Raw genomic sequence first — 24,003 nt, 5'->3', positions numbered from 1 at the left:
TTCTGGCACCCATATGATGTGAATGTTGGATTGCTTGAAGTTGTCCAGAAGCTGCTTATACTATCCTCATTTTTTTGGATTCTTTTCTTCTTATTATTATTCTGATTGGTTGTTTTTTGCTTCCTCACATTCCAAATCATTGATTCAATTCCTGGATTCATCCACTCTACTGTTATTTCCCTGTAAATTGTTCTTTATTTCAATTAGTGATTTCTTCATTTCTGACTAGATTTTTTTTATGCTGTTGATATCCTCACTAAGTTCCTTGAGCATCCTTATAACCAGTGTTTTGAAATCTGTATCTGATAGATTGTTTATCTCCATTTTGTTTAGTTCTTTTTCTGGAGTTTTGATCTGTTCTTTCATTTGGTCCATGTTTCTTTTTCTCCTCATTTTGGCAGCCTCCCTGTGTTTGTTTCTGTGTATTAGGTAGAGCTGCCATGACTCCCTCTCTTGGTAGCATGGCTCAATGTAGTAGGTATTCTATAGGGTCCAGTGGCACAGCCTCCCCCTATAACCCAAACTGGGTACTCGAGGTATACTTTCATGTGGGTTGAGTACCCCCTCCTCTTGTAGTTGAGACTTGATAGCTGTTGGCAGATCAATGGGAGGGATTTACCCAGGCTAGTCAGCTTCAAGGATTGGCTCTGACCATTGGCCACCAACCTTCACCTTTCATGGAGGATCAGTTGTGCAGGTGCAGGGTGGTGGTGCTTCAGTGTGGTCTGTAGCCATCCACTGGGTGTGCAGGCTCTGTGGTTTCCTGGGTGGTACAAGCCAAGTTCAGCCCCTACTTGTGTTCTGCTTGGGACTACCATGCCTGAGCTGTAAAGCAATCTGAGATGGCTGCTATTTGTGCTGGGCTTGGAGATTCTCAGGAGAAGCTGTGTATCTAGGCTGGCTGCTGCTAGTGCCTGACCCAAGGCCCTTTAGCTAGAGGTATGGGGGCTGAGGGCTCATTGAGCTGGCCATTGCTTGTTGAGAAGATTTAGGAAGTTATGAAGCATAAGCCAAGACCAACCATTCATATGGAAAAGCAGATTGGGTGGGACTGTAAGTTGGGTGGGAAGGAGTCTCTGGGGATCCTCAGGGTGGGGCAAATAGTATTAGGCAGGTTGATGAAGTTTCAGATATGGCACCAGCCTGCCAGCTCTGTGGCTCTGTGGAGGGAAGGTTCAGAAAAGGGACAATGGCCTGCCTTTCTGTCTGGGAGAAGGCTATCCCTCAGCTCTCACCTAGATGCCAGACACTTCAGTTCCTCCCTGTGTGCCACTGGTGCCTTTCAAGCTGCTACCCTGGTGCTGGATCTCAGAGGCAGTGAATCTGATTAAGTCTGTGTGTGGGTTCTTTAATAGGAACTGCTAGGGTCTCCAGAAGTTTCTTCTGTGAACTCAATTCCCACTAGTTTTTGCAGCCAGAAGTTGTAGAAACTTATCTTCCTGGCACTGGAGCCCTGGGCTGGGGGTGGGGGGACTGGTGTAGGGATGGGACTCCTCACTCCCGAGATATCCTTCCCGAATTTTTATTCACCACACATGGATGTGGGACAAGCCTGTTCTGCATCTCCAACCCTCCTACCAGTTTGGATGGATGTGTTTTCTTCAATTCTGTAGTTGTCAGACTGCCATTCAACTCAATTTCTGACAGTTCTAAATTATGGTTGTTCTATATTTTAGTTGTAATTTTGATATGGTTGTGTAAGAAGACAAGCCATGTTTACCTATGCTGCCATCTTTACCAGAAGTCTCAAGCATATATTGTTATGAGCAAAAACTTATTGTTTAAGGTACTATCTTTTGTGAAAGAGGGATACAGATATATAATGTGTGTGTGTATGTGTATAGATATATACACATACACACACACATATTTGCTTATACTGTGAAATATAGAAAACAAATGAAAATAATAAATCTATTTGTATATCAAATAGGTGACATATATTACAGAGAAAAGAACTACAGACATGTATCAGAGACATTGCCGTTTGATTCAACTACCACAATAAAAAGAGTCATAAGCTTTTTGCTGGTGAAAGGATTTGCCTTCAATTTGTAAAAAAAATGCAAATTTCTGAAGTGCAATAAAGCAAAATGCAATAAAACAAGGTAGGCCTGTGCAGCAATTGGCTTTAAATCATAGTACTTTATATATACCTAGTGGGATATATTCTAAGGTCAATAATAACTAGGAAGAAATCATAACTTCACTCAGTGGTCTTATTGTTAGTACTAATAGTGCTATTGTTATTTTGCATAATTGTATTATGTTCTAATATAAGATAAAGAAAATAAATGATTAGGTTAGTATTATTAGAAAATAGGATGTTCACCATGGGAGAAAAAAAGGTACAACTATAAAATCAAAGAAGTAAACAACCTTGTATTATTACATTTGAATTTGAATATCAACAAATTCATTTTCATATATCTAGCTCCATTCACTAAAAAGAAAAGAAAACAAAAGAACCCAGTAACAAGGACAATCTAATAGTAAGGCACACCTCAGATGCCTAGACTGTGTTCTCAGATCAGAGTTCTTGGGAGAAATGGCTGACTCCAGACCTGGGGCAGAAATGCACAAGAATAGTATGAAATATCTTGTGATTCCCTCTGTTAATCACCCTCTTGTTGTCTGTGTCTATGAATTTTGAATTTTTATTTTTGCTTAATCCCTTCACTTTTTACATGAAGCCCCCCAATCCCTCTCCCCCTAATAGCTGTCAATCTGTTTTCTGTATCTATGAGTCTGTTTTTATTCCATTTGTTTGTTTCTTTCGTTCATTAGATTCCACATACAAGTGGGATCACATGGTATTTGTATTCCTCTTACTGGCTTATTTCACTTAGTATAATACTCTCAAAGCCCATCCATGCTGTCACAAAAGATAAGATTTCCTTCTTTTTTATAGCCACCTAATATTCCATTGTGTAAATGTATCACAGCTTTTTAAATCTACTCATCTTCCCATGGGCACTTGGACTGCTTCTAAATCTTGGCTATTGTAAATAGTGCTGCAGTAAACATAGGGGTGCATGTATTCTTTCAATTCAGTGTTTTGTGTTTCTTCAGATACATTCCCAGAAGTGGAATTGCTGGATCATATAAGGCAGTTCCATTTTTAATTTTTTGAGGAAACTCCATACTGTTTTCCACAGTGGCGTCACCAGTCTGCATTCCCACCAACAGTGCATTAGGGTTCCCCTTTCTCCACATCCTCATCAGCACTTGTTTGTGAATTTATTGATGATGGCCATTCTGACATGTGTGAGCTAATATCTCATTGTGGTTTTAATTTGCATTTCTCTGTTTCTCTGATGAGTAATGTTTGGCATCTTTTCATATGTCTATTAGTCATATGTATGTCTTCTTTGAAGAAGTGCCTATTTGGGTCCTTTTTTATTTGTTCCAGCTTGTTTCACAATTTCTTTATTTTTTCTTAATTTTTTATTTTATTTTTTTATTATTACCATTTAGTCCCCTTATACTCCCCCCACCCCTCCACAGTCAGGACCTGGTTTCTTTGCCCATTTTTTAATTGGATTGTTTGGGTTTTTTGGTGTTGAGTTCTCTATAGATTCTGGATATTAACCCCTTATCAGATATATGATTGGCAAATATGTTTTCCTATTCTGTGGGTTGTCTTTTTATTTTGTTGATGGTTTCCTTTACTGTGAAAAAACTTTTTAGTTCAACGTAGTCCCATTTGTTTATTTTTTCTTTTGTTTCTTTTACTGAAGGAAATTTTACTGCCTATGTTTTCTTCTAGGATTTTGATGATTTTGATCCTTACATTTAAGTCTTTAATTCATTTTTAGTTTATTCTTGTGTATGGTGTAAGGAGGTAGTGTAATTTCATTTTTTTGCACATATCTGTTCAATTTTCCCAACACCATTTATTGAATGGACTGTCTTTACCCTATTGTTTGTTGCTGCCTCCTTTGTCAAATATTAATTTACCAGAAAGGCATGGGTTTAATCCTAGGCTTGCTATTCTGTTCCATTCATCTACATATCTGTCTCTATGCCAGTACCATGCTGTTTTGATGACTATGGCCTTGTAGTATAGTTTGATATCAGTCTGTTTGTTAAATGAATGAAAGAGTAAATGAACTCACAGCTTTACAAGTTTAACACTAAACAGGGTACTAACTCCTCCAGTTCCTCCAGTTAGAAGGAGCAGAATTAAGCTATTTAATAATCATGGCATCACAGCCTCCTGAGGGTTACCTGCCAGAATTCAAGTGTTTGGCCTGTTCCCATTCATGACCTCAGAAAACACAAGGCAACCTGAAGTCTCCCATTCCACACTTACCTGGGTGAATCAGGCAGGAGTCACACTCATTGTCCTCGTTCCTGCAGCAAGGGATGGTATAGCCCACAACTTCTTTCTTTCCGGGGCAAACACATTCAATCTGATCATATTCACAGCACTCCCGACACATGATATTCCACTCAGCTCCAGGGCAAGCTTCATTAATGACTGTGTACTCTGAAATGGAAGCCAGCAGATAAGGACAAAGGTCCTGGCAGGAAAGGGTAAAATCCATAAGTGCTCTACTGCTAAAAAGCAACCTTGCCCTACAAATGTATCACCCTGCCTAAATGATAGAGACGATCATAAGCATTCTTCCAGGTTAATGTCTCCAAAGTGGGGTGACTTACCCCAGAAGGTGTTGAACACCACCCATCATGTCACAGATAAAATATGTTAGAACTCATATTCTTTTTAATGAAAAAAGAAATCATGTTGTATCAAAATATCGTCTAAGTGGACTAAAACACATATACACATATACATCTCTGGGGGGTCTATGCTCATTTCTATTTCTGCTGGGGTACACCAAGCCACTGTTCACAGCTACATAGGTAGTGCACTGCACAGCTCCAGGAGGAAACCACTCAACTGCACAGCTATACAGCACAGCCCAGGTATTCAGGCCATCAGAAACATTTGGAGACCAGTCTCCAGATTAGGCCATTCAAGTACAAGGCTGATTGCCAAGTAAAGACCGCGTCATTTCCTCCCAACTTGGCTCCTCCATTTCTCAGCATGCCGTTTTTATGGTATCTTCAAAGCTAAAACCAACAGAAAAGACAAAACCTATCTTAATTAGTATGTTTGGGAGAATTTCAATGTTTTACAAGGGTGAACTCATTGGCAGAACTTTATTCAGTCCCCAAATTCAATTGAGTGTTCTTTCCCATGAGAAAAAAAAAAAAAAAAAAGTATTCCTTTCTGGAATTTTTAAAAGATTTCTGTATTTCTTTCTTTTCCAAAAATAAAAATACACCTTAAGTCAATGAAAAAGAAAAACCTTCTGGAAAACCTGTAAGAGGAATCAGTTGGAGGCTGCCCAGAGGAACCCAGGCTAAGAAACAGACTTAGCTTTGATTTTTCCTCTTTCCCTACTCTCCATTTCTAAAACTTTTGCTCCAAGATGATGACTGAAGCAGAAAATAGGTCAGATATTTGAGGAAGAAAGTAAACCTGGCTTCCCTTTGAGGCTTTTTCTAAAACCCCCAGGCAGGGATCCCCAGCATGCCTTGTCACCACGAAAACCAACCTTGATGCCTGTGTAGGTTCTAACCTCTTGAATTTCATAGTTCAGTTTTCTATTTTTCTCCAGTAAATTTGGAAGTCTGACACAGAGTTGATCATTCTGATTTGCCAAGTAAAGCCATTTCAAGAAAGCGTTACCATCTACTTATAGCCTCAGGTCATACGAACCACCTAGCATTAGAGAAAGGAAGCATTTGCATTATAAGGTTATTTTTCCCCACAAACATTGGTGGAGCAGCAGAGATCCTCACACTGGCATTTAGAAATGATTGGCATAGATCACCACGATCCTGTCAGTGCTGAGTTTTGTCTTTGTTTCCCACACTACTGTGAACCCCTCCAGCAGACAACAGAACCTATTTAGCTGAGTGTCCCATGTTTCTGAGGTTGACTGGAGGAAGTGAGTGACTTCTAAAATCCAGATGAGAATCTGATGGTTAAAGGCAAAGGTAAATGGAAGAAAATACAGGGGTAAATCTCCAGGACCTTGGATTTGGCAGTGAATTCTTACATATAGCACCAAAAGCATAAGCAACAAAAGAGCAGGTAAATTGAAAGGTTAACCCACAAAGTCGTTTAGCCACTCCGTTCCTCAGTTTCCCCACTAAGCACAGTGCTAAGACTGGGAGAATCAGTGAATTCATCCTTTCATCCTACAATTATTTATTGACTGTCCACTATGTCCCAGATAGAATGCTGGGTGCTCAGATTAAAATGGGAAGAAAAACAGACAACACCCCTGGCTCAGAGTTTTGCAGAGGAGTAGATGTTGGATAAATGACCCCCCACCCCCACCCAAAACACAGAATCACTAACTGCAATAAGAAAAACTTAGGATGCTATGAGAATGAATGAATGGTCATGAAGGAACATTAGCACCAAATCTACAAGGCTCACATGATTGGGGACGGAGAGGGAATAAAATCACAGACAGAAATCTATCTATTTGCCAAAAGGAGACCACTTCTCAGGAATATGGAAGTGATGGAAGAGGCGATGGTTTTAGTCATTTTGTGACTTGGCTCTTTCCCCTCTGTTTTGGCAAATGCACCCCCTTCTTTCTCCCCACTGAGACAGGAAAATGCCCCCATAATATGAGTCAGAAATAAATACATTAGTGAAATATCCTATGAGAAATATTTACAGTTGACCAGCTAAAGAGATTTACAAACACAATAAGCAGACAAGAGCTATTTCCTGGACATTTTCTCCACTTATTAGAACATTTGCAGAAAAGTCACACTGGTCATTTGGAGTTAGCCATACAAATCATACAACTTTCCGTGTGGTGCTGAAGGCTAGGTCCATAAACTAGGATTTAGAGAAACACCAGTAGCAGTAAAAATTACTGAAGGTTTTCATATGTGTATGCTAAAGCATTTCAGCATCTGTTTAGCTAAAGTGCTTTTATGTATATTGTTTATGAAATTTAATCATCAAAATGACTTGGTGAGACGAGTAATACATTTTCTTTTGTCTTAAAGATATCTAGTCCACCTCTTCACTTTACCCATGAGGGAAGGGGTTAAGTAGGGAAGAAGCAAAGAGAAATGCCCAAGGAGCTTTTTTAGAGAATTAATTCTGGGAGAAAGAGATGCCCACCGAATTGTAGGCCTAGCGAGGAAGCCTGCTGCTTAGAGGGAAACAGGCCAGAACAGCCTTCAGCTTTCCCAGCTACTGGGATTGCGCAAACTGCATTTACCTTCCACATTTAAAAACAAAGTCTTATAAAGCTGGAAAAGAATTTTATCTGGTCATTGTTTCCCAGGAAATAGAGCAGTCCCCCCTTATTCATAGAGGATATGTTCTGAGACCCCCACTGGATACCTGAAGCCACAGACAGTACCAAAGCCTATGTAGACTATGCTTTTTCCTACATGGACATATCTTTTCACTTAAAAGAAGCAATATATCGCTTCTCTTCGGCATATCGGAATTGTTACCATCACTACTCTTGCACTTTGGAGCCATTATGAAGTAAAATAAGTGTTAGTTGAAGACAAGCACTGCAATACCACGGCAATCAATCTGATAACCAAGGCGGCTACTCGGCGACTAACAGGCAGGTAGTGTTTATAGTGTGGAAGCCCTAGGCAAAGCGACGATTCACATCTGGGGCAGGACACAGACAGAGAGCGCGAGATTTCATCGCACTATTCGGAATGGTGCACAGTTTAAAATTTATGTATTGTTTATTTCTGGAATTTTCCATTTAATATGTTTGAATCACAGTTGACCGTGGGTAACTAGAACTGCAAAAAGTATAACTGTGGATAAGGGGGTACTACTGTAAGCAAATAAAGCAAAAAGAAGTCATGGAGCACTACCCTGGGATAAACCACATGTATAAATCACACAGAAAAACCAGGCTTACTAGTTCTGGGCACTATACACATTGGTTGAACCCTAACTCTTCCACTGGATAAAATATTTTTTTGTTCTTTATAAAACACAATATGTTTTAATATAAAAGATTCCTTGTGAAAGCTTTAAAAAAATAAAATACTAAGGGGAAAAAATATTCAGAAGCATCCTTAATATTTTGTTGTCTATCCTTCAAATTGTCTTCTTTCAATAAACATATTATGTATATGCACATGCAGATACTGATAATGTGTAACACATAGTCTTCTCACCTCTCGAAAATGGTAACAGTATTTTAGTTTTAAAAACAGCTTTTTTTCCTTACATAGATCATGGATACATTCTCTTGACATCAAGTAGTCTTAAAAGATGATTTTAAACTGCTGCATCTTTATCCTACATGCGCAAGTGCTCCCCTTCTTATTTTCTTCAGGGTAAGCAAATATCAAGAGAGTTAACATACTTTGGCATCATAAGTTTTGCTCAAGCCCTTCTTTCAACAGCTGTGCCTGGGGCCACCGTGTTCTAATCTCCTATCTGGAGCAGAGAGTCCAGTCATATTAGTCCAGCTCTGGTTTTTCTGGAATTCACTTCGCAAAGTGCAAGACCCTTAACCTCTTAGTCCTGTTTGAGCAACAGGAATGCCAAGGCCATGACAACGCTGACCCACTGGCACAAGTTCAGCTGATGATGAGCAAATGAAGGAATGAGTTGGCTGTCATCACCGTCATGGTACTTAACACAGCCCCTCATCAGCCTGACGGTTTGCTGGAAGGTTCTCCAATGCCGAACCACGTCTATTGCTGACAACACGGAGAACACTTAATCCCCCAAACGGCAGGGGCTTAACGCCCCAGAATGGCAGGGCAGGCAGTTATGTCACCTCAGCTTAGTCTCCAAGAGCTGCATTTTCAACATGAGATTTTAAGGCACTATATTGATGTGATGGTTGTTAAGGTCAATCTGAAAAACTCAGAGGATTCTTTATGAGAACAAAGGTCAGCCTGTTCCACACATAAATGAAATATCAGTTGTCAGATTAAAGGCCCAGGCCAAAGACCACCCCAGAAGGTGGCAAAGAAAGATAATTTTATCATGTGTCCCCTCATCCTGGAAATTAGAATCTGCCTTTGCATCCACCAAAAACCCCATAGCCCTCCCATCTAACCATGTTTAATCAACATTCCTTCAGTCACAGGCTGGCTGGATTCCCAATCTTAGTGACTTCAGTCTTCTGCTTTTTGTAGCTCTTCTTATTAACGAGATAACGATAGCTTCAGAGTCAAGGCCTTTATCAAGGATCCTTTGGGTATCAGGAGTGAGAAAACTTTCAATGAATTCCCTAGAAATCTGGTTTGTAGGTTCTTATACATTGGGGAGGGGGAAGGAGGCAAAAATCAGTTGGTCACCTCCTTCCCCTCTTTATTCTTTATTGAGCACACTGCTCCACACTATGGCACTTCATTCATCCTCCTCTATCCCCTGGGTCCCAGCACCCGCAGGGAATGTATCAGAGCCCCCAAAAAGCATACATCAGCTCACAGAATCCTCACAGCCACCCTTCCAAGTATTATGTCCTTCACTGAAAAGGTGAAGAAACATAGGAACAGAGAGGGTAAATAAATTGCACCAGGGACACCACTTTCAAGTGAAAGAAGAAAGATCAGAATCCAGCTCTTTCTGGAGCCTGGGGCCACAGTCTTATTCCTCCCAATACACCAGTTGATTCTAGAGAGGGCACGCTTCTGACTTTACAGATTAAAAACACAGTACTGGCAAAGTGGACACAATTGGGAATCAAACCACCCAAATTTTAATCCTGAATCTGTCCCTCATTTGTGCTGCTGAACAATCAAAGACAAGACACCTTCGTGCAGCATTTTCCCCACACCTCAAGAGGATGGACATAGATTGATGGAGTTGTTGATGTTACTGCAGTTGAAGAAGGCCATGACCATAAAGGGCTTTGGAAGAAAAACTGCATAGTTGCTAAGACATGACCATGATTCTCTACAGAATAAAAACCATCACATGTTTGGCTAGGACATAAAGGGCTAGCAGAGGGAAGGGGATGAGTAATGATGTATCCTCTGGAGACCCACACATACGTGCCGTTTTCAAGCAGTCTGCTCATGTCTTAATCATGGCTTTCTGAGTTCCTCCCCTTTGCATCGAGATTTCCTAGTCTCATTTTTCTAATACTCTCTTTAAATACCTACTTAAATAGGACATATCTCACCTCCTGCTGCCTCTCTTCTAGAAATAGAAATTACGTATCCATAGCCAAAGGGAACAAAACCCAAACTATAGCATCTTGGGAGAGCCTCCATTTGCCATTATGTTCAACAACTGTGTTACTGGAAATGCTTGAAGGACAGCTGCTTCTGGGTTATTTCAAACATTGTAATCTGAGCTCCATAGATCTTATTTGTATTAGCATTGGCTGTTAAAAAGAGAATTTAATAATGCATCTAGAAGTACCTGGCAATAGAACTCAGCAAATACATCAACCAAAGCAATAGAACAGCTAAGTTAAAAACAATAAAACTTAAGCTATATCCTAAAAATCCAATCTGATTTTCCCCCAACCCAAGAACTTTATAAATTATCATGTCTGCTCCCCAATATTCCACACTTTTAACACCTTCTTTCTGAGTCAATGTGTCAGGGCTACAAGAGGGTCTTAGTCACCACATTTACCTCTTTGCCAAGAGCTTCCAGACTTAGAATTATTGTTGTCACATCCAGGTTCACTGATGTCAGACAGAAGCCAGGTTTTCCTTCTACCAAAGGCAGCTGGCTAACAGCAGATGTAAAGTGTGGAGGGATATTGACCAAGGGTGATGCATCGATAATGACATGTCTGATGGTTCACTAAACCCTAAGCTGGCAGCAGCTTCACCAAGCTAGCTCTTATTATAGTTACCCCCTCCAGCTCTGCAAGCTAGAACAAGAAGGAGAACTTTTTGCCTGGGGATTCCTGGTTGGTTTCACCCTTGAATCACAACAGGTGATCATGAGCAACATCTCATGTTTGGGAGGCAATATCATTGACCCAGAACCACCTACTCTGCGAGACACCATCCCCTCAGCCCCTGCAAGAATCTACCAGTGGCCCTATTTCAAACACAGCAAAACTAAGGTACTGCACATGGAAGAATTTCCCCTGAAGTAGGGAGGGTAGATGCATGATAAAACCAAGAAGACAAAGCAAATCTCAAAGAGATAAATGTATAGTGAATCTTTAGGAAGTGTTTTTTCTGACAGAGTCACAGATGAATGGAATAGGACTATGGATGAAGCTAAAGAGGGCCTCACAAGGACTGTGTAACTTCTACTATATATAGAACACCCAGTATTTTCCCTTTGCAATTCCTCATGAAACCTGTGCTAGTAAGGAAAATAGTAGAAAGGAGAGTAGGTGACTTTAATTTCCTGAGCACTCCCTTTTAGCAAGGCATTATGCTAAGTATTCGAAATAGACTGTCTCATTTAACACCTGCAATAAACCTACACTGAAGATACTATTATCCTTAGTCTACAGGTTGGAAGGTGGTAAGGCCACATTTAGGAGGTCCAGTAACTTGCCCAAGAAAACCAGCCATAAATGAAGGAGCCAGGATTCATTCCCTGGCCCATATTTTAAAACACAATACTCCATAGCCCATGTATATACATATTCATGCATACACACATAAATATACATATTCCCACATCTTTTGTGTATATTCAAACTTGAACACATCTATACCAAGACATCTGTAACAAAGATGAAGTCCATAAATATGGCAAGCGAGGACTGAATCTTTGCTGAGAATCTCAGGGGTTACTCATGTCTACTGAGGCAGAATACCCTTTACAGAAACAGCTGGTTTTAGTCCTCACTCATTGCCACTGTAGTCATCCAATCTGAGACAAGTCTGGGCAGAGAAAGGAGGCAAGCAATGCTAGGGCCAAGGAGAAGTCACGTTGCATGACAACAAGAACAATATTTAGCAAATGCAGGAATAAAGTAGTTCCCAGGAAGAGCAAACAAGAAGTTGGTGAACAACTCAAAGCCACATGCTATCTCCAAGGGATACGGCCCCAATATAAACAGCCCAGACCACTACCCAGTTGTGCAAATCAAGATCATGGTAACTGGGCTATACCAAAACTGGAAAAATAAGAGTAATAAGGATAAATAACAAGGGACTGGAGAGAGAAGAGTGTGTGTGTGTGTGTGTGTGTGTGTGTGTGTGTGTGTGAAGGAAGTAGGGGAGAGGTAATCGGTGATGAATTGGACCTTTAACTCAGTGTCCCCAAGGATTAGAAAAATGCTCAAATAGTCTCCTTATTGTTAAAGAGGAGACAGTGTGACTGTCACCAAAGATACAATCTAGTCAGGAAGTCCCTGTTCTTAGCACTCCCCAGAACTGCTCATTAATCAGATTCACACTTCAGTTTGTCCAATGATCCCAGACCAACCACATTACTTTACGCAACTCGAATACAGGAAATGAGTTTTCTTGATGACCCATGCAGGCTAATGCTGGCGAGGATGTTTTTCACAGAAACATTAGGGATCATCCCCACGGTTCTTTCAATGTCTCAACAAGTGTTAAATGACAAGGACGCCAGACTCCCGGCCCATCCCTCAGCAGTAGTCTAAAGAGAAGCCCATATTCTGCAGGTTTCTCAAATTCTCATCTTACCCTATCCTCTGTAATAGTGAGACATTCTTCAATGTTTTATTCATTATGGGCAAGAGACCAGAGTTTTCCAAACTATATTCCATGGGGCACTAATTCCACTGGATGGCATGAGGTATTATGTAAAAAAAGGTTCTGTGGCCAAACAACTTTGTAAAATGCAAATAACAGCTTTCTTTATTACGGGGTTTTGCAGAGTCTGTAATATACTTTGTACATAATACCACATCCCCCAGACTTCTTTCATCATAACATCCTAGGTTTGTGTGCTTGTCTTTGCTGAATATCTCCCAAGATTGTATTCTATGAAACCTACTTTGAGAAATGCCAGGCTGGACCACATGCTCTCTCAACAGATTGCAAGTGCCTTAAGAAAAAGGACTTTGTCTTACTCATCATGGCATCTCCAGCACCTGCTAGGTGCCTGATAACATTTGCTGAACAAACACCTAAATGCGGATATGTGAAGCATGTGTGATTCCCAGGGTAAGGTTGTTTATGACAAAGATTGATGTTAGAAATGTCCCTTGCTGTTACCTCTTGGGATCTCTATTTATAGTACAGGGAATCCATTGGGTCTATTACTGCTGATTTTTTTGTTTGTTTGTTTATTGTAGTCTGTATCTCATTTTCATAAAGATTTGGGATGCTCACTTGTTCTGTTCTGCCGGTAAGTTGGCCAGGGGAGCCAGGCTTGCACACAAGGGTGGTCAAACATCATTCAGAAGCAGGCAGTCAACCACCCACTGGGAGGCAGAAAGCCAGACCAAGAAGTCCTGCAACAAAGATACTTTACACCAGCCAAGCCCTTCCTTCTGCTTCCATCCAGGTGAGTGAAGGTGTGTTGGAAAATATGCGAGGAGATATTACCAGCTAGAAGCTAAGCTCAGGCAACTTGGCCTAGAACGTGTCAGGTGTTCTCCACAATCACTATTGACTCTTGCAGTGGGATTCCCATGATATGGGGCATTAACTGACCATCTTCAAAGGAATCCTCTGAAGTAAATGGACATGAAACTGGGTTTGTAAACATTGACACTTGAGTTCCTCAGAGTCCTCAAACAATCCATTTGCTTTGAAGTGAAGTGGGCCCATACCTCCCTCCATGCAGCGGTTTTTCATTACACTGACTAGAAATATTCTTTTAATGGATCATGAATTCAGCTTATGAGGACACGTACTGCTTCGCCCCATAAACTAACATTGCCTGAATGTGGTCCTCATGCTGTCCTGGCAGCAGCAGCCCTGGTTTTCCAATCACCAAACCAACTGACCAGACTTCCACTTGCACAGATACTTACTGCCAAACCACTAACTCGATCCTCTGAGACAGCCAGAACCTCAGAGAGGGCGGTGATAAAGATGCCCACACTGCAGGAATAGAGGCATTTTCCAAACTCCAGAGGCAGAAGAGTGACAGAAATAGGTGTCTTCATTTGCTGCTCAGCCAAGTGGGGGGGGGGGGAGGGCACCTCTCTTAACCACTTGACATAAGACCCCAGACATCAGGGTCTGGTAGAGGTTGAAATGAATTGGTTCAAACCCATCTTAGTATTAATGGAAAGGGATCCCATCTCCATGTCCTGCAATATCCATCAACATGTTATGCAAAAAAAGAAGAAGAAGAAGAAGAAATGTTTCCCCTTACTGATTCCAGGCCTGCTCCTCCTGTTCCATAGCCTACGAATTTACATACACACTGAGGAGCTTGATAGAATAAATCTGGAAAGGAGCAGGGCTACAAAGCGTCAGGGCCAGACTTGAAACCTGTCTCGTCCTTAATTCTGGCCCTCAGAAAATAGACACAATTGTGATTTTAAAAGTTGACCATGGAACAAAGAAATCCTCACCTCCCACATCTAATCAGAGTGAGGTGCATGATCCTATGGACCGCTATCCCAGAAACCAGTTGGATTTTTGGTCTGCTCATAACCCATTTCCCTTAGGGAATGGCTCCTCATAGGTCCCATGAGTGGATAACTCTGTGACCTTGGGGTGTTGATGTCTCTTTCCTTTCCTACATCCACGCTGCCTCCAGTGAGCACATGACCTTACTTAGGTAATTTTAAGCACTAGGAATGTCCAAGCGATAATTGGATTTCTTTACTAATACCACAGTCACATGATTTGGGCAAACTACAGTCAGTAGATCTACTCTAGTTGGACCCAACGCTTACTGTGGCAGTGTTGTATAGTGTTTCAGGGCATAAATCATGGAGGCAGAGTGTCTGGGTTCAAGACATGACGTTCAGCTATATGACCTAGGCAATTACTGAACCTCTCCCTGCCGAAGTTCCTCATGTGTGAACCAGGGGATCATAACAGTACTACTTACCTCTTAGGTTTGTTGTGAGGATTAAATAAATACATAAAAAGAATGAAGGAGAATACCTAGTATTTACCACAAACTCAATACATCATTTCAAATCAGGTCCCTTAGGTAAGATAGAATGGGAGTGTCCTCCAAAGAGGCTTCCACCATTGATGTTTCCATCACCAAAGCGAAGAATTTGATGTGCAACCCCTGCCTCGCTACTCTGCTCTCAACCTACATGGGCTCTGCATCTGTCTTACTGATTATTGCAACCAGGAGAAATGAAAGGAATAGGGTAGAGTGGGGAGTAGCAGTAAGTCTCCAGCCAACTCTCTGCCTTCCCTGAGTGGTTTTGTTTACTGTTATGAAGTTTGGTTTTTCCAACCTTTGTACTTCTTTCTCTCCATTATAAACCTAATGTGTTGGCCTAGAACATGTGATGACTGACAAACAGAATTCCTTAAACCTAAATCAGGCTTAGAATCTGACAGACTTTCTGCCACTGCTCTGGTAGCTTTCAAAGCTCCTGCTGGCCTCTGGGTCCTCTGCCCTGGAACTCAGGAATTAGAAGCTGTAAACAATGCATTTTTCCCCCTCCTTTAAAATAAAATAAGAGAAGAGGGACCTGGGCTCTTGTGACTTTCAAATACCCACAGAGTGGGGGTGACAAGTCCTTTCACATGTGAGGGAAATGGGCACAGCCTTCCCTCATTTACCACTGAAATGGAACTTTTCCCAATTTGCACACACCCCAAATCAAATGCAGCTTCAAGGGCTGGTCTCGGGGGAGCCAAGTAGACAACTTTCTTTTGCACCAGGACTGGCTGCCCCTAGTTGGGCAGATGGAAATAATTTTCTGACTTAAGGCAAGTCACTAGGTCCCCCACACATCATTATCTCGGCCATTTCTGTCTAGCCAGATGTAAATAAGTTTAAGTCAAACCTGCAGTCTATGCCAGTGACATTCCAATGCCCTCCCTAAGGCTTCTGAATATTTCCAAGGGACTTAAATGCCATAGGTCACCTCTGCTTCAGGATGACCATGTGCAAGGGTGCTTTGTCCATACCTACCTTATAGAGCCAGACATAACACCCTATTCTCAGTTTCCACAAACGCTCATTCCCAAGGACATTCATAAGAGTTACACATTTTGCCCAAGAGCTGGAGGTCATAGAGAGAAATGAGATCATGTTCCATAACACCTACAACATGTAAAATATATTCACGTTCCTCCTTTTAAGAGTCCCATCAGCTACTCAATCCGTAAGCGCGTTACTCACTTGCATTTCTCCCCATTCTGCACCTCATTGTTCAGGTTCTCTCTTTCACTTTTTCTTTCTGCCCCTTCCCTGTCAGGAACAGAGATCAAAACCTCAACTGTCAGTAGGGACTAGAAGGAAAGCACGTGAGTGGGATGAGAAGCTAGGGTGTCAAGCCACAGAGAGGACCCAGTCTGCCTCAAAGCAGGTTCAAAAATATTTGTAAGCACTGTGTCCTACTCAAACTTCCTCAGGTCTTTTGGCCCAAAGGCTGCCTGTTAGCAGACCTTCAGCTCTAGAGTGTCTCTGCACCACAGCCAGCCAAGACAGAACAACAGTGCCACCAAAACTAGACCTTCCAAGAACTCCCCCCCCCCACCCCATGTGGGTCCTGAAGCCAGGTACAAGGTGAGGTGCAACTCAAGACAGTCTGGGCTCACCTCCGGCTCCACTAATCTGCTGTGTCTCCTTTTCATATTATTATCATGGGAAGTTATAAAGAACATACAATTTTGCATTTTAATTATTTTTAAGTGGGCAGTTCAGCGGCTTGTGCAACCATCACCACTATCGATCTCCAGAACTTTTTCATGATCCCATACTGAAATTCTATGCCCGTTAAACAATAACACCTCGTTCCCTCCTCCCCCAGCCCCTGGCAACCACTGTTCTACTTACTGTCAATGGATTGACTACTCTAGGTACCCCATAGACATGGAATCATACACTATTTGTCCTTTTGTTCCTAACTTATTCACTTAGCATAATGTCTTCAAGGTTCACCCATGTTGTAGCATGTTTCAGAATTTCACTCGTTTTTAAGAATGAATGATCTTCCATTGTATGTATATGCCATGTTTTGTTTGTCTGTGGATAGACAGTCTGGGTTGTCACCTTTTGGCAACTGGGAGTGATGCTGCTATGGACGCTGGTGTGCAAATATCTGTTCAAGTCCCTGCTTGTGTATATACCCAGAAGTAGAGTTGCTGGATCAAATGTTGGATTTTTCTGAAGAAATAAGCCTCTATATCCTTAAACAGGTCACAGAATCTCTCTAAAGCTCACCTGTAAAACAGGGAAAATAAGAGCACTACCTTGGAGTGGGGAGGCTGGGGGTGGACTGAGAAATGCTGCAGGCAAAGCATTTGGTTTGAAGACGAGGCACATCATAAATCCTTACAGGTGCTTAATCTCTGAATTTGAAAATAAACTCATAAAAAGTCTCTAAGAAAAAACAAAGTACTCAAACCAAATGATCTCTAAAGTCACTCCCAGCTCCAAATCTCCATGATCCCACCATTAAATTATTTTCCTGTTGGAGAAGCCAGGAGTTTTCAGACTATATATCAGGGAAACACCCTCTTCATGGTCCCCACAAAAACCCACCTCTGCCAAGAAGGCCCAGTTTTCATAGCTCTCTCCTTGGAATTTGCTAACACATCCCATTAGAAACCAACATCTCATTTTTCTCGCCACTCCTTCCCCCCTTCCTTCTTTCCACATCCTCCCTCTCAGCTCCTTCTCTTGCCCACTGAGTATCTGGGCTTTGAATTATCTTCCCCTATTGCCTTTACATTCATTCCCCACAAGCTAATGTCTATTGGAAGCAACACTTGTGAAGTTATCCATAATAAGGTTTCATTCCCAAGAGTCACATATTTTAAATGAATTTTTCCTCTTGGGCAGAATCCTGCTGGCAGAGCTTCTGCAATTTGGTGAAGTCAGTGGAGTTGGGTTTCTCCCTCACATGCTGTTTATGTTGGGTTATCGCTTGGCCTAATGTTCGGCTTCTCGTCCTCCAACGTGCGTCCCATGCCGATGAGCAACAACAATCTCCCGTGCCATCCCAGCGGAGGCTTACATTTCATCAAGTCCTCATTTTAGAAAAGCAATCAGAGGAGATACGCTTCCAAGCTTCTCTGGAGAGGGCCAGATTTAGATTCCAGCAGGGAGTGGACTCATTCAGTACTTAAAGAAATATTTTCCTTCTCCACGCCATTCCTCCGCCTTCCCTTTAATGTGAGCGCTCAACAGCTGAGGTAGCCTTGTTAGACATGTGAAGTTGCTCCCCGGTTCCGTCAGCAGCGCAGCTGCCAAGAAACCACGCACCCTTCCTGATGCCTTTCTACAGCAGAAGGTAAAAGACTCTCAGGTTAGGAACAAATGGGCTTTTCAGATCCTGGGGGGAAAAAACGGTGGAGGGGGCGCCGCCAAGTTTTTTTTTTTTAACTTTTATGGGTTTGAGATGCCTCACCTGCCACATTATAAAAAAAAAGAAGCAGGAAAGTGTTGATGTAGCTGTGAGGAAACTGGGCTCCTGAGCAGGAACAGGGTTCTTCTGGACTTGGCCTGGGGCCACACCATGCTTGCAGGTTCAGCTCCAAATGGCACCGATGGAGCAGGGAGCGGTCTCTGTGCAAAGTTGTCACCCTACCACTGGGCAAGTGTCTGGGTTTATGGGTTATCAGGCTCCCTCATGGGCCCCTTCTTTCTTCATTATTGTCTTTGGGCTATTCCAGATGAGAACAAAATTCAAATTAAACCCTCCCTCCAGCTTGAGAGTAAATCACCAAGGAAGATTTCACCTGCACTGGCAGGCTATAGGCAAATGGAAAGCATTGACAAAAATGAAATTTTTATCATGAATTGACTTTTTGTTCACTCTCAGGAAACTTACCAGCTAATTGCAACAATGGCACATCCACCTTTCAGGTAAAGCCCAGGTGACAGCTAATTAGCACTGGTGACAGGTAACCAGCAAAAGCTCACACACTCCCTGCTTCTACGCAAAGCTACCTGTTTTGTCATATCTGCACATTTCAACCTGACTTACCTCCTAGACCCATAATAAGGATAGATGCTCCTAAGAAGTCTCCCTTTCTCTGCTTGCCAGTCCCTCCCTCGCTTATGCCTTCAGCTGGGTCAAGAGGCTCCCAGAAGCTCCGTGACTGGTTTCAGCCTCACTTGACATGGGTTTGTGGCTCAGAAAATGACATGTGAGAATCACAGAAGCCAGACCTCTTGCTAAACAAACTGTGTATCCTCAGAAATAACTTGCACTTTTAACCTCAGCTTTTTCTTCTTCTTTCTCATTCGTATCAGGAAGGAACTTTGCATACATATATATGCTGAGTGCGGAAATCTCCCAGGCTGGGAGCGCTCCGGAGGGATGTAACAGCCACTTCTCACTTAGCAAGACACCCGCAGGAACCCCTGCCGCACGCACGACCTGCTGGTCTCTGATTCACTTCTCTCCTTCCCATTCACCTCTGAACAGGCTCTTTCCGGGGGAAACTTAGCTCTTAAAAGTCAGAGTGGGTAACTCAGACTGGCTAGATCCCTGGAGGTAATTTTATGCCTTAAAAAGCGAAAACATACAGTGACGTAAATAAATAAACCTGGAGCTGGCACCCCCCTTCCTGAGGCAGTTTCATCCCACCAGATGGGATGACAAAACCAAGTCACAGTCTCAAGGAGGGAAGCAGGCGCTCCAGCATCCCCCAACCAAGCCCTCCAGAGTGGGGCTAGAAGAAGTCCCCACCCCGCACCCCCACACCAACTCTGGGGCTCCCCAGTCCCACTCCCCGCCAGACCCCAGAAGGGAGATGCCCCGCTCCTGGGGAGCCCTGAAGGCCACTCACAGTACCTCTCGGCAAGGATGAAATGAGTAGGAGCTGCAGGAAAGTGAATGCCAACTGCGTCCACCAGCCCAGCTCCATCGTTCCGGTGGTCAGTGCCCCGAGTGACTGCTGGGGAGGGACCGAGGGAGGAGGGAGGTCGGCGGGCAGGCGGCTCTTACAGGGACCTCCCCAAGCCCCAGCTGAGCGGGAGCTCGGGTTTCAGCTCGCCAGGCTCTCCCATCCTCATCTGAGGGAACCACCTTCAGCCTTCAGCGAGAGCAACGACGTCAGCCCCAAAACCTCTCCTCTCTGCCGCCTTAACCCTTGCGGGGCCTGGGAAGGTGTGGCCACACAGGAAAGCTCGGGCTGTGGCTGGAAGGGACTGCTGCGCCCGGGCAAGGAGGCCAACGCGGGGCCAGCTAGACTCCCTGGCCAGGCTGGGGGAGGAGGTGGCTGCCAGGGCCCTGGGTGGCCGGGTGGGGCAGAGGTAGGCGGGGCTGTGAGGCCGCTCAGGTGAGGCCTGAAACGGAACATTTACCTCTTCCTACCCCCACCCCTCACCCCCGCAGTGGCCTGGAAGGGGAGCTAGCTTCCCTGCGCGCCAAGAGTGGCCTTGGGGGGAGGAGATGGAGGCGCTGGTGATGGGTGAAGAAAGGGAGCCAACCCCCGTCTCCCTTCCACCTCTATCCCCAAGCTCTCTTTCCCCCTAAGCTCTCCTTCGCCTTGAGCATTTGCTCCAGGTGATCACATTTTAGAAACCTTGTCTTGTGCACCTATTGGCTGCTGGAAAAATTCATTTTCCCACGATGCCCATCACGGCGAGCCCAGCAGCATTAATAGCTCCTGCACACATGCCTGGCAGGGTAGGCACAGAGACAGCAAGTGACATTTGAAGTGAGGAGGAAGGACGCTTCACAAGACAACTGCTGACATTTTTAATCAATTTCTCTGTCCCAGGCATTGAGGGACCTTCCTAGATGGAAAAGGAGCCAATACTCAACCTGACAAGCTCAGGGGAGACCTTTGCCTTAAGTGAGCCTGTCTACTGTCTATTCGCATCTAAGATAACATACCTTCAAAATATCAGTGATGTTTTCCAGTCAAGGCACACCCACCAAACCAGAGCACAGACCACAGAACCCTCATTGTTACCTCGTTCCCCACATACCATCTCTATGTGCTGTAAGTAGTAACTATTCTGTACTCAGCAGTGTAAAAGTATGTGTCTCTCTGTGTTACTTTTTATCCAGTCCCAGAGGTTTCCACACTGTTTTCTCTCACTCCCTTAACTTACCAATGGATTTCATGTAACCTTCCTTATGTCTCCTCCTCTTATTGTAATGTATAAAATAAGCTGCAAAACTGTCATTTGCATTTTCTCAGTCCACTGAGATTTTGCATCTGGGCAACTGCTGTCAGTTTGGCTCAAATAAACTCATAAAAATTCTCTACAAGTTTGGATGATTCTTACGCCAACACCTTACATGTATTAACTCACTCATTCCACACAATAAGCCTATCATCTCCATGTTACACAGAGGGAAACTGAGTCAGCGAGAGTGCAATAGCTCATCCAAAGTCACACCATGAGGAAAGATCAGTCATGGTTGGAAGCCCAGCAGCTTGGGTCTAGAGGCTGAGCTCCCAGGTCCCAGGCTCTACTGCTTCTTTGGATGCTGTGTATACCGCATTTTGTTTAACCAGTATAGCCACCATGTGCAATAGATGGTATTGTCCACATAGTATGAATGCAGAAACCAAGAATCAGAGATTAAGTGACTTGCTCGCAGTTACTTGGCTGCAGCGGCAGAGCAGGACCCACACCCAGATCAAACTCAAGGAAGAGCTGGGGCTTCAGGCCATGCTTGGTCCCAGTTTGTACAATCAGAAGAACCAAAGGTGAATGGTCACTTCTGTCATTCAGGCCCAAGGCCGTGGGGAGGTTTCCCTGAGCTGGGGAAGCTTGACCTGGGCACTGAGAGAGAAGTAGAATCTCAGTCCATAGAGGAAATGAAGAGAACTTTCTAGAAGGAATGACTAAATGTGGCCAGTACCACTAGGAAATAATGAGTATTTACATGTTCATACTACAATTTGTATTTATTCTTTTCCCCAGGGATCCATGGCAACATATACCATTAAAATTTGTGTTAGTTTATATACATGAACAAAAGCCAACCCAAGAGGATAGATGATATGTATAGGTTAGATGTGACAGAGAGCGGGGAAAGAGGAAGAGTGTGGCCCAGGGTGGCTGGATTTTATCCTGTAGTTAATGGGAAGTGGCGGTGTGGGGTGGGGAGTGGCGTCTGGCAGTTTAGGAGCAGGGGTTGTTAGGCCCAAAGCAAAGTTCTAGGAAGAACTGTCACCCTGGTATCCAGACTGAGGAACAGAGGAGGCCAAGACTGGCAGAGAGAGAACAGCTGGGACTGTGGACAAAGTCCTGGAGTAAGGAGTAAGCAATGGGAATGGATAGGAAAGACCTGGGGAAGGTAGACCCTCCAGGGCCCAGGATAGGCTGCATGGGCAGGAGCCCTGACACAGGTGCTCCTCTGGGGGAGAAATTCCTAAATCCAAGCCCTGCCCCTGGGCCCACTGCAGTGAACTAACTGGGAACAAGAACTCAGCAGTCAGGGACCTGAGTTCAAATCTTTGATTCACCACTTTCTGCCTGCCTCACCTCCAGCAAGCTAACTAACACTGTCTCTGAGTCTCTGTTTTCTCATCTTTGACATGGAAATGATAATCAAACCTACTTTGTAGACTGTTGAAGGAATTTGATGAGATTATGTACATTAGACCCTTAGCGTAGATCCTAGCTCGTACTACATGCTTGATAAATATTAATCATTACCTGTAGTATCAGCCTGACACTAACCCTAAGGCAATCCCATGTTATGAGCCTTCTTCCTCACCCTTAGCTTCCCTATCCAGGTGAAATTTGTTTAAAACAAGCACCAAGAGTAGACTTAAAAGTGGGGGGAAAGGTCAAAGGGCAGCATATCTAAGCAGTGGAGGGCAGAGGTTAGAAGAGGGTGGTTTACTTTGCAGCTGGTCAACCAGCCCTAGTCCCTTGGTGATGGGAGTGGGGAGGAGGTGACAATTTCCAAATAACAGTGGGAAGTAGAGCCTCTCAAGAGTCTGATTCTACCATCAAATGACAGTACCGCTTCCTTTTTCCCTTGTCTTCCTTCTCCCCTACACACACACAACCTCCCTGAGTTGATACCCAGCAGCTTCACCCCTACAGCAATTATACCCGCAACAGGGTGGGGCTCAGGTGATGAAACTGGATGCTCCATCAGAAAGTCCCTGGTGCCAGGTGTTTGCTTCTCCAGGCTGATGGGCCTGGATACAGATCCTCAGTTCTGTTCCTGGAATGCCTTGGCACGGGAGGCGTTGGTCGCTACTAGTTTGTTGTCACTAATTTAGGTTTACAAATTTCCTAGCGCTCTGAAACCTGGACGGGAATTTTCAAAAAGGAAGGAGACACATTTATCTGGGCACTTCAAAGCAGTAATCAAATATTACTTGCTTGCACTCTATAATAAACCTGGGATGACAGAAGAAGAAGGAAGTTACTATGAATTTAACACAGAAAAGGCCAATAGTTTGTCAGAGGCCATATGGCCCTACACAAATTTAGCTTCCTCTCTTCCCATCATGGTCAACTCAATTTTTCATATTGTTAGAGTTTAGTGTTGCTCTAAATCAGGGCTTCTTAACCTGGGTTTCATGAAGTCTGTTTGGATAGAGATTTTAGAGGGCATTTGAACCTCTGAAAATTATATACAAAAATTTTTGCATGCATTTTTTTTTTTAAATCTGAGTAAGAGGGACAGACTTATAGTCTTCTTTTAGGGAGATCTGCAAATTCCCAACCTAAACAAAAAAAAAAAAAAAAAAAAAAAATCCCTGATCTTTATAAGCTGACATTGAAAAATTGACCAAATATTTGTTGAATTTGGAAAAAGTCATTTACTATATATGATTGTTGAGTCTGGGCTATAAACCACACAGTGGATATTTGGAACACCACCACCCCCGCAACACAAATATATATATTTTCCTATTTCTACCTTAAGAGCACTTGTTCCGGATCACACTGCCCTGTGTTGAATTCAGATGGACCATTTACTGCCTGTGCCTAAGTGGGCAGGTTATTTCATTTATGATGGCCTTAGTTTTTTC

The 24,003-nt window shown here is 43.2% G+C and overlaps 1 protein-coding gene across 1 annotated transcript in view; it reads right to left on the bottom strand.

The window, feature by feature from the left end:
• Positions 1 to 20,144, bottom strand: part of PAMR1 (peptidase domain containing associated with muscle regeneration 1) — a 62,307-nt gene extending 42,163 nt beyond the window's left edge. The window contains exons 1-2 of the mRNA XM_090262645.1: positions 19,839 to 20,144; positions 4,316 to 4,492 (exon numbers count right to left, since the gene is read on the bottom strand). Coding sequence (XP_090118771.1) covers positions 4,316 to 4,492; positions 19,839 to 19,911 — 250 coding nt within the window. The 5' untranslated portion in view covers positions 19,912 to 20,144. The remainder of the gene's footprint in view (positions 1 to 4,315; positions 4,493 to 19,838) is intronic.
• Between the last annotated feature and the right edge of the window lie 3,859 nt (positions 20,145 to 24,003).

This window comes from Furipterus horrens, unplaced genomic scaffold (genome assembly GCF_987537825.1).
Source record: "Furipterus horrens unplaced genomic scaffold, mFurHor1.1.pri manual_scaffold_2, whole genome shotgun sequence".
NCBI lineage: Eukaryota > Metazoa > Chordata > Mammalia > Chiroptera > Furipteridae > Furipterus > Furipterus horrens.
The sequence above is the reverse complement of the archived record's forward strand: the minus strand, read 5'-3'. Positions and strand labels throughout refer to the sequence as shown.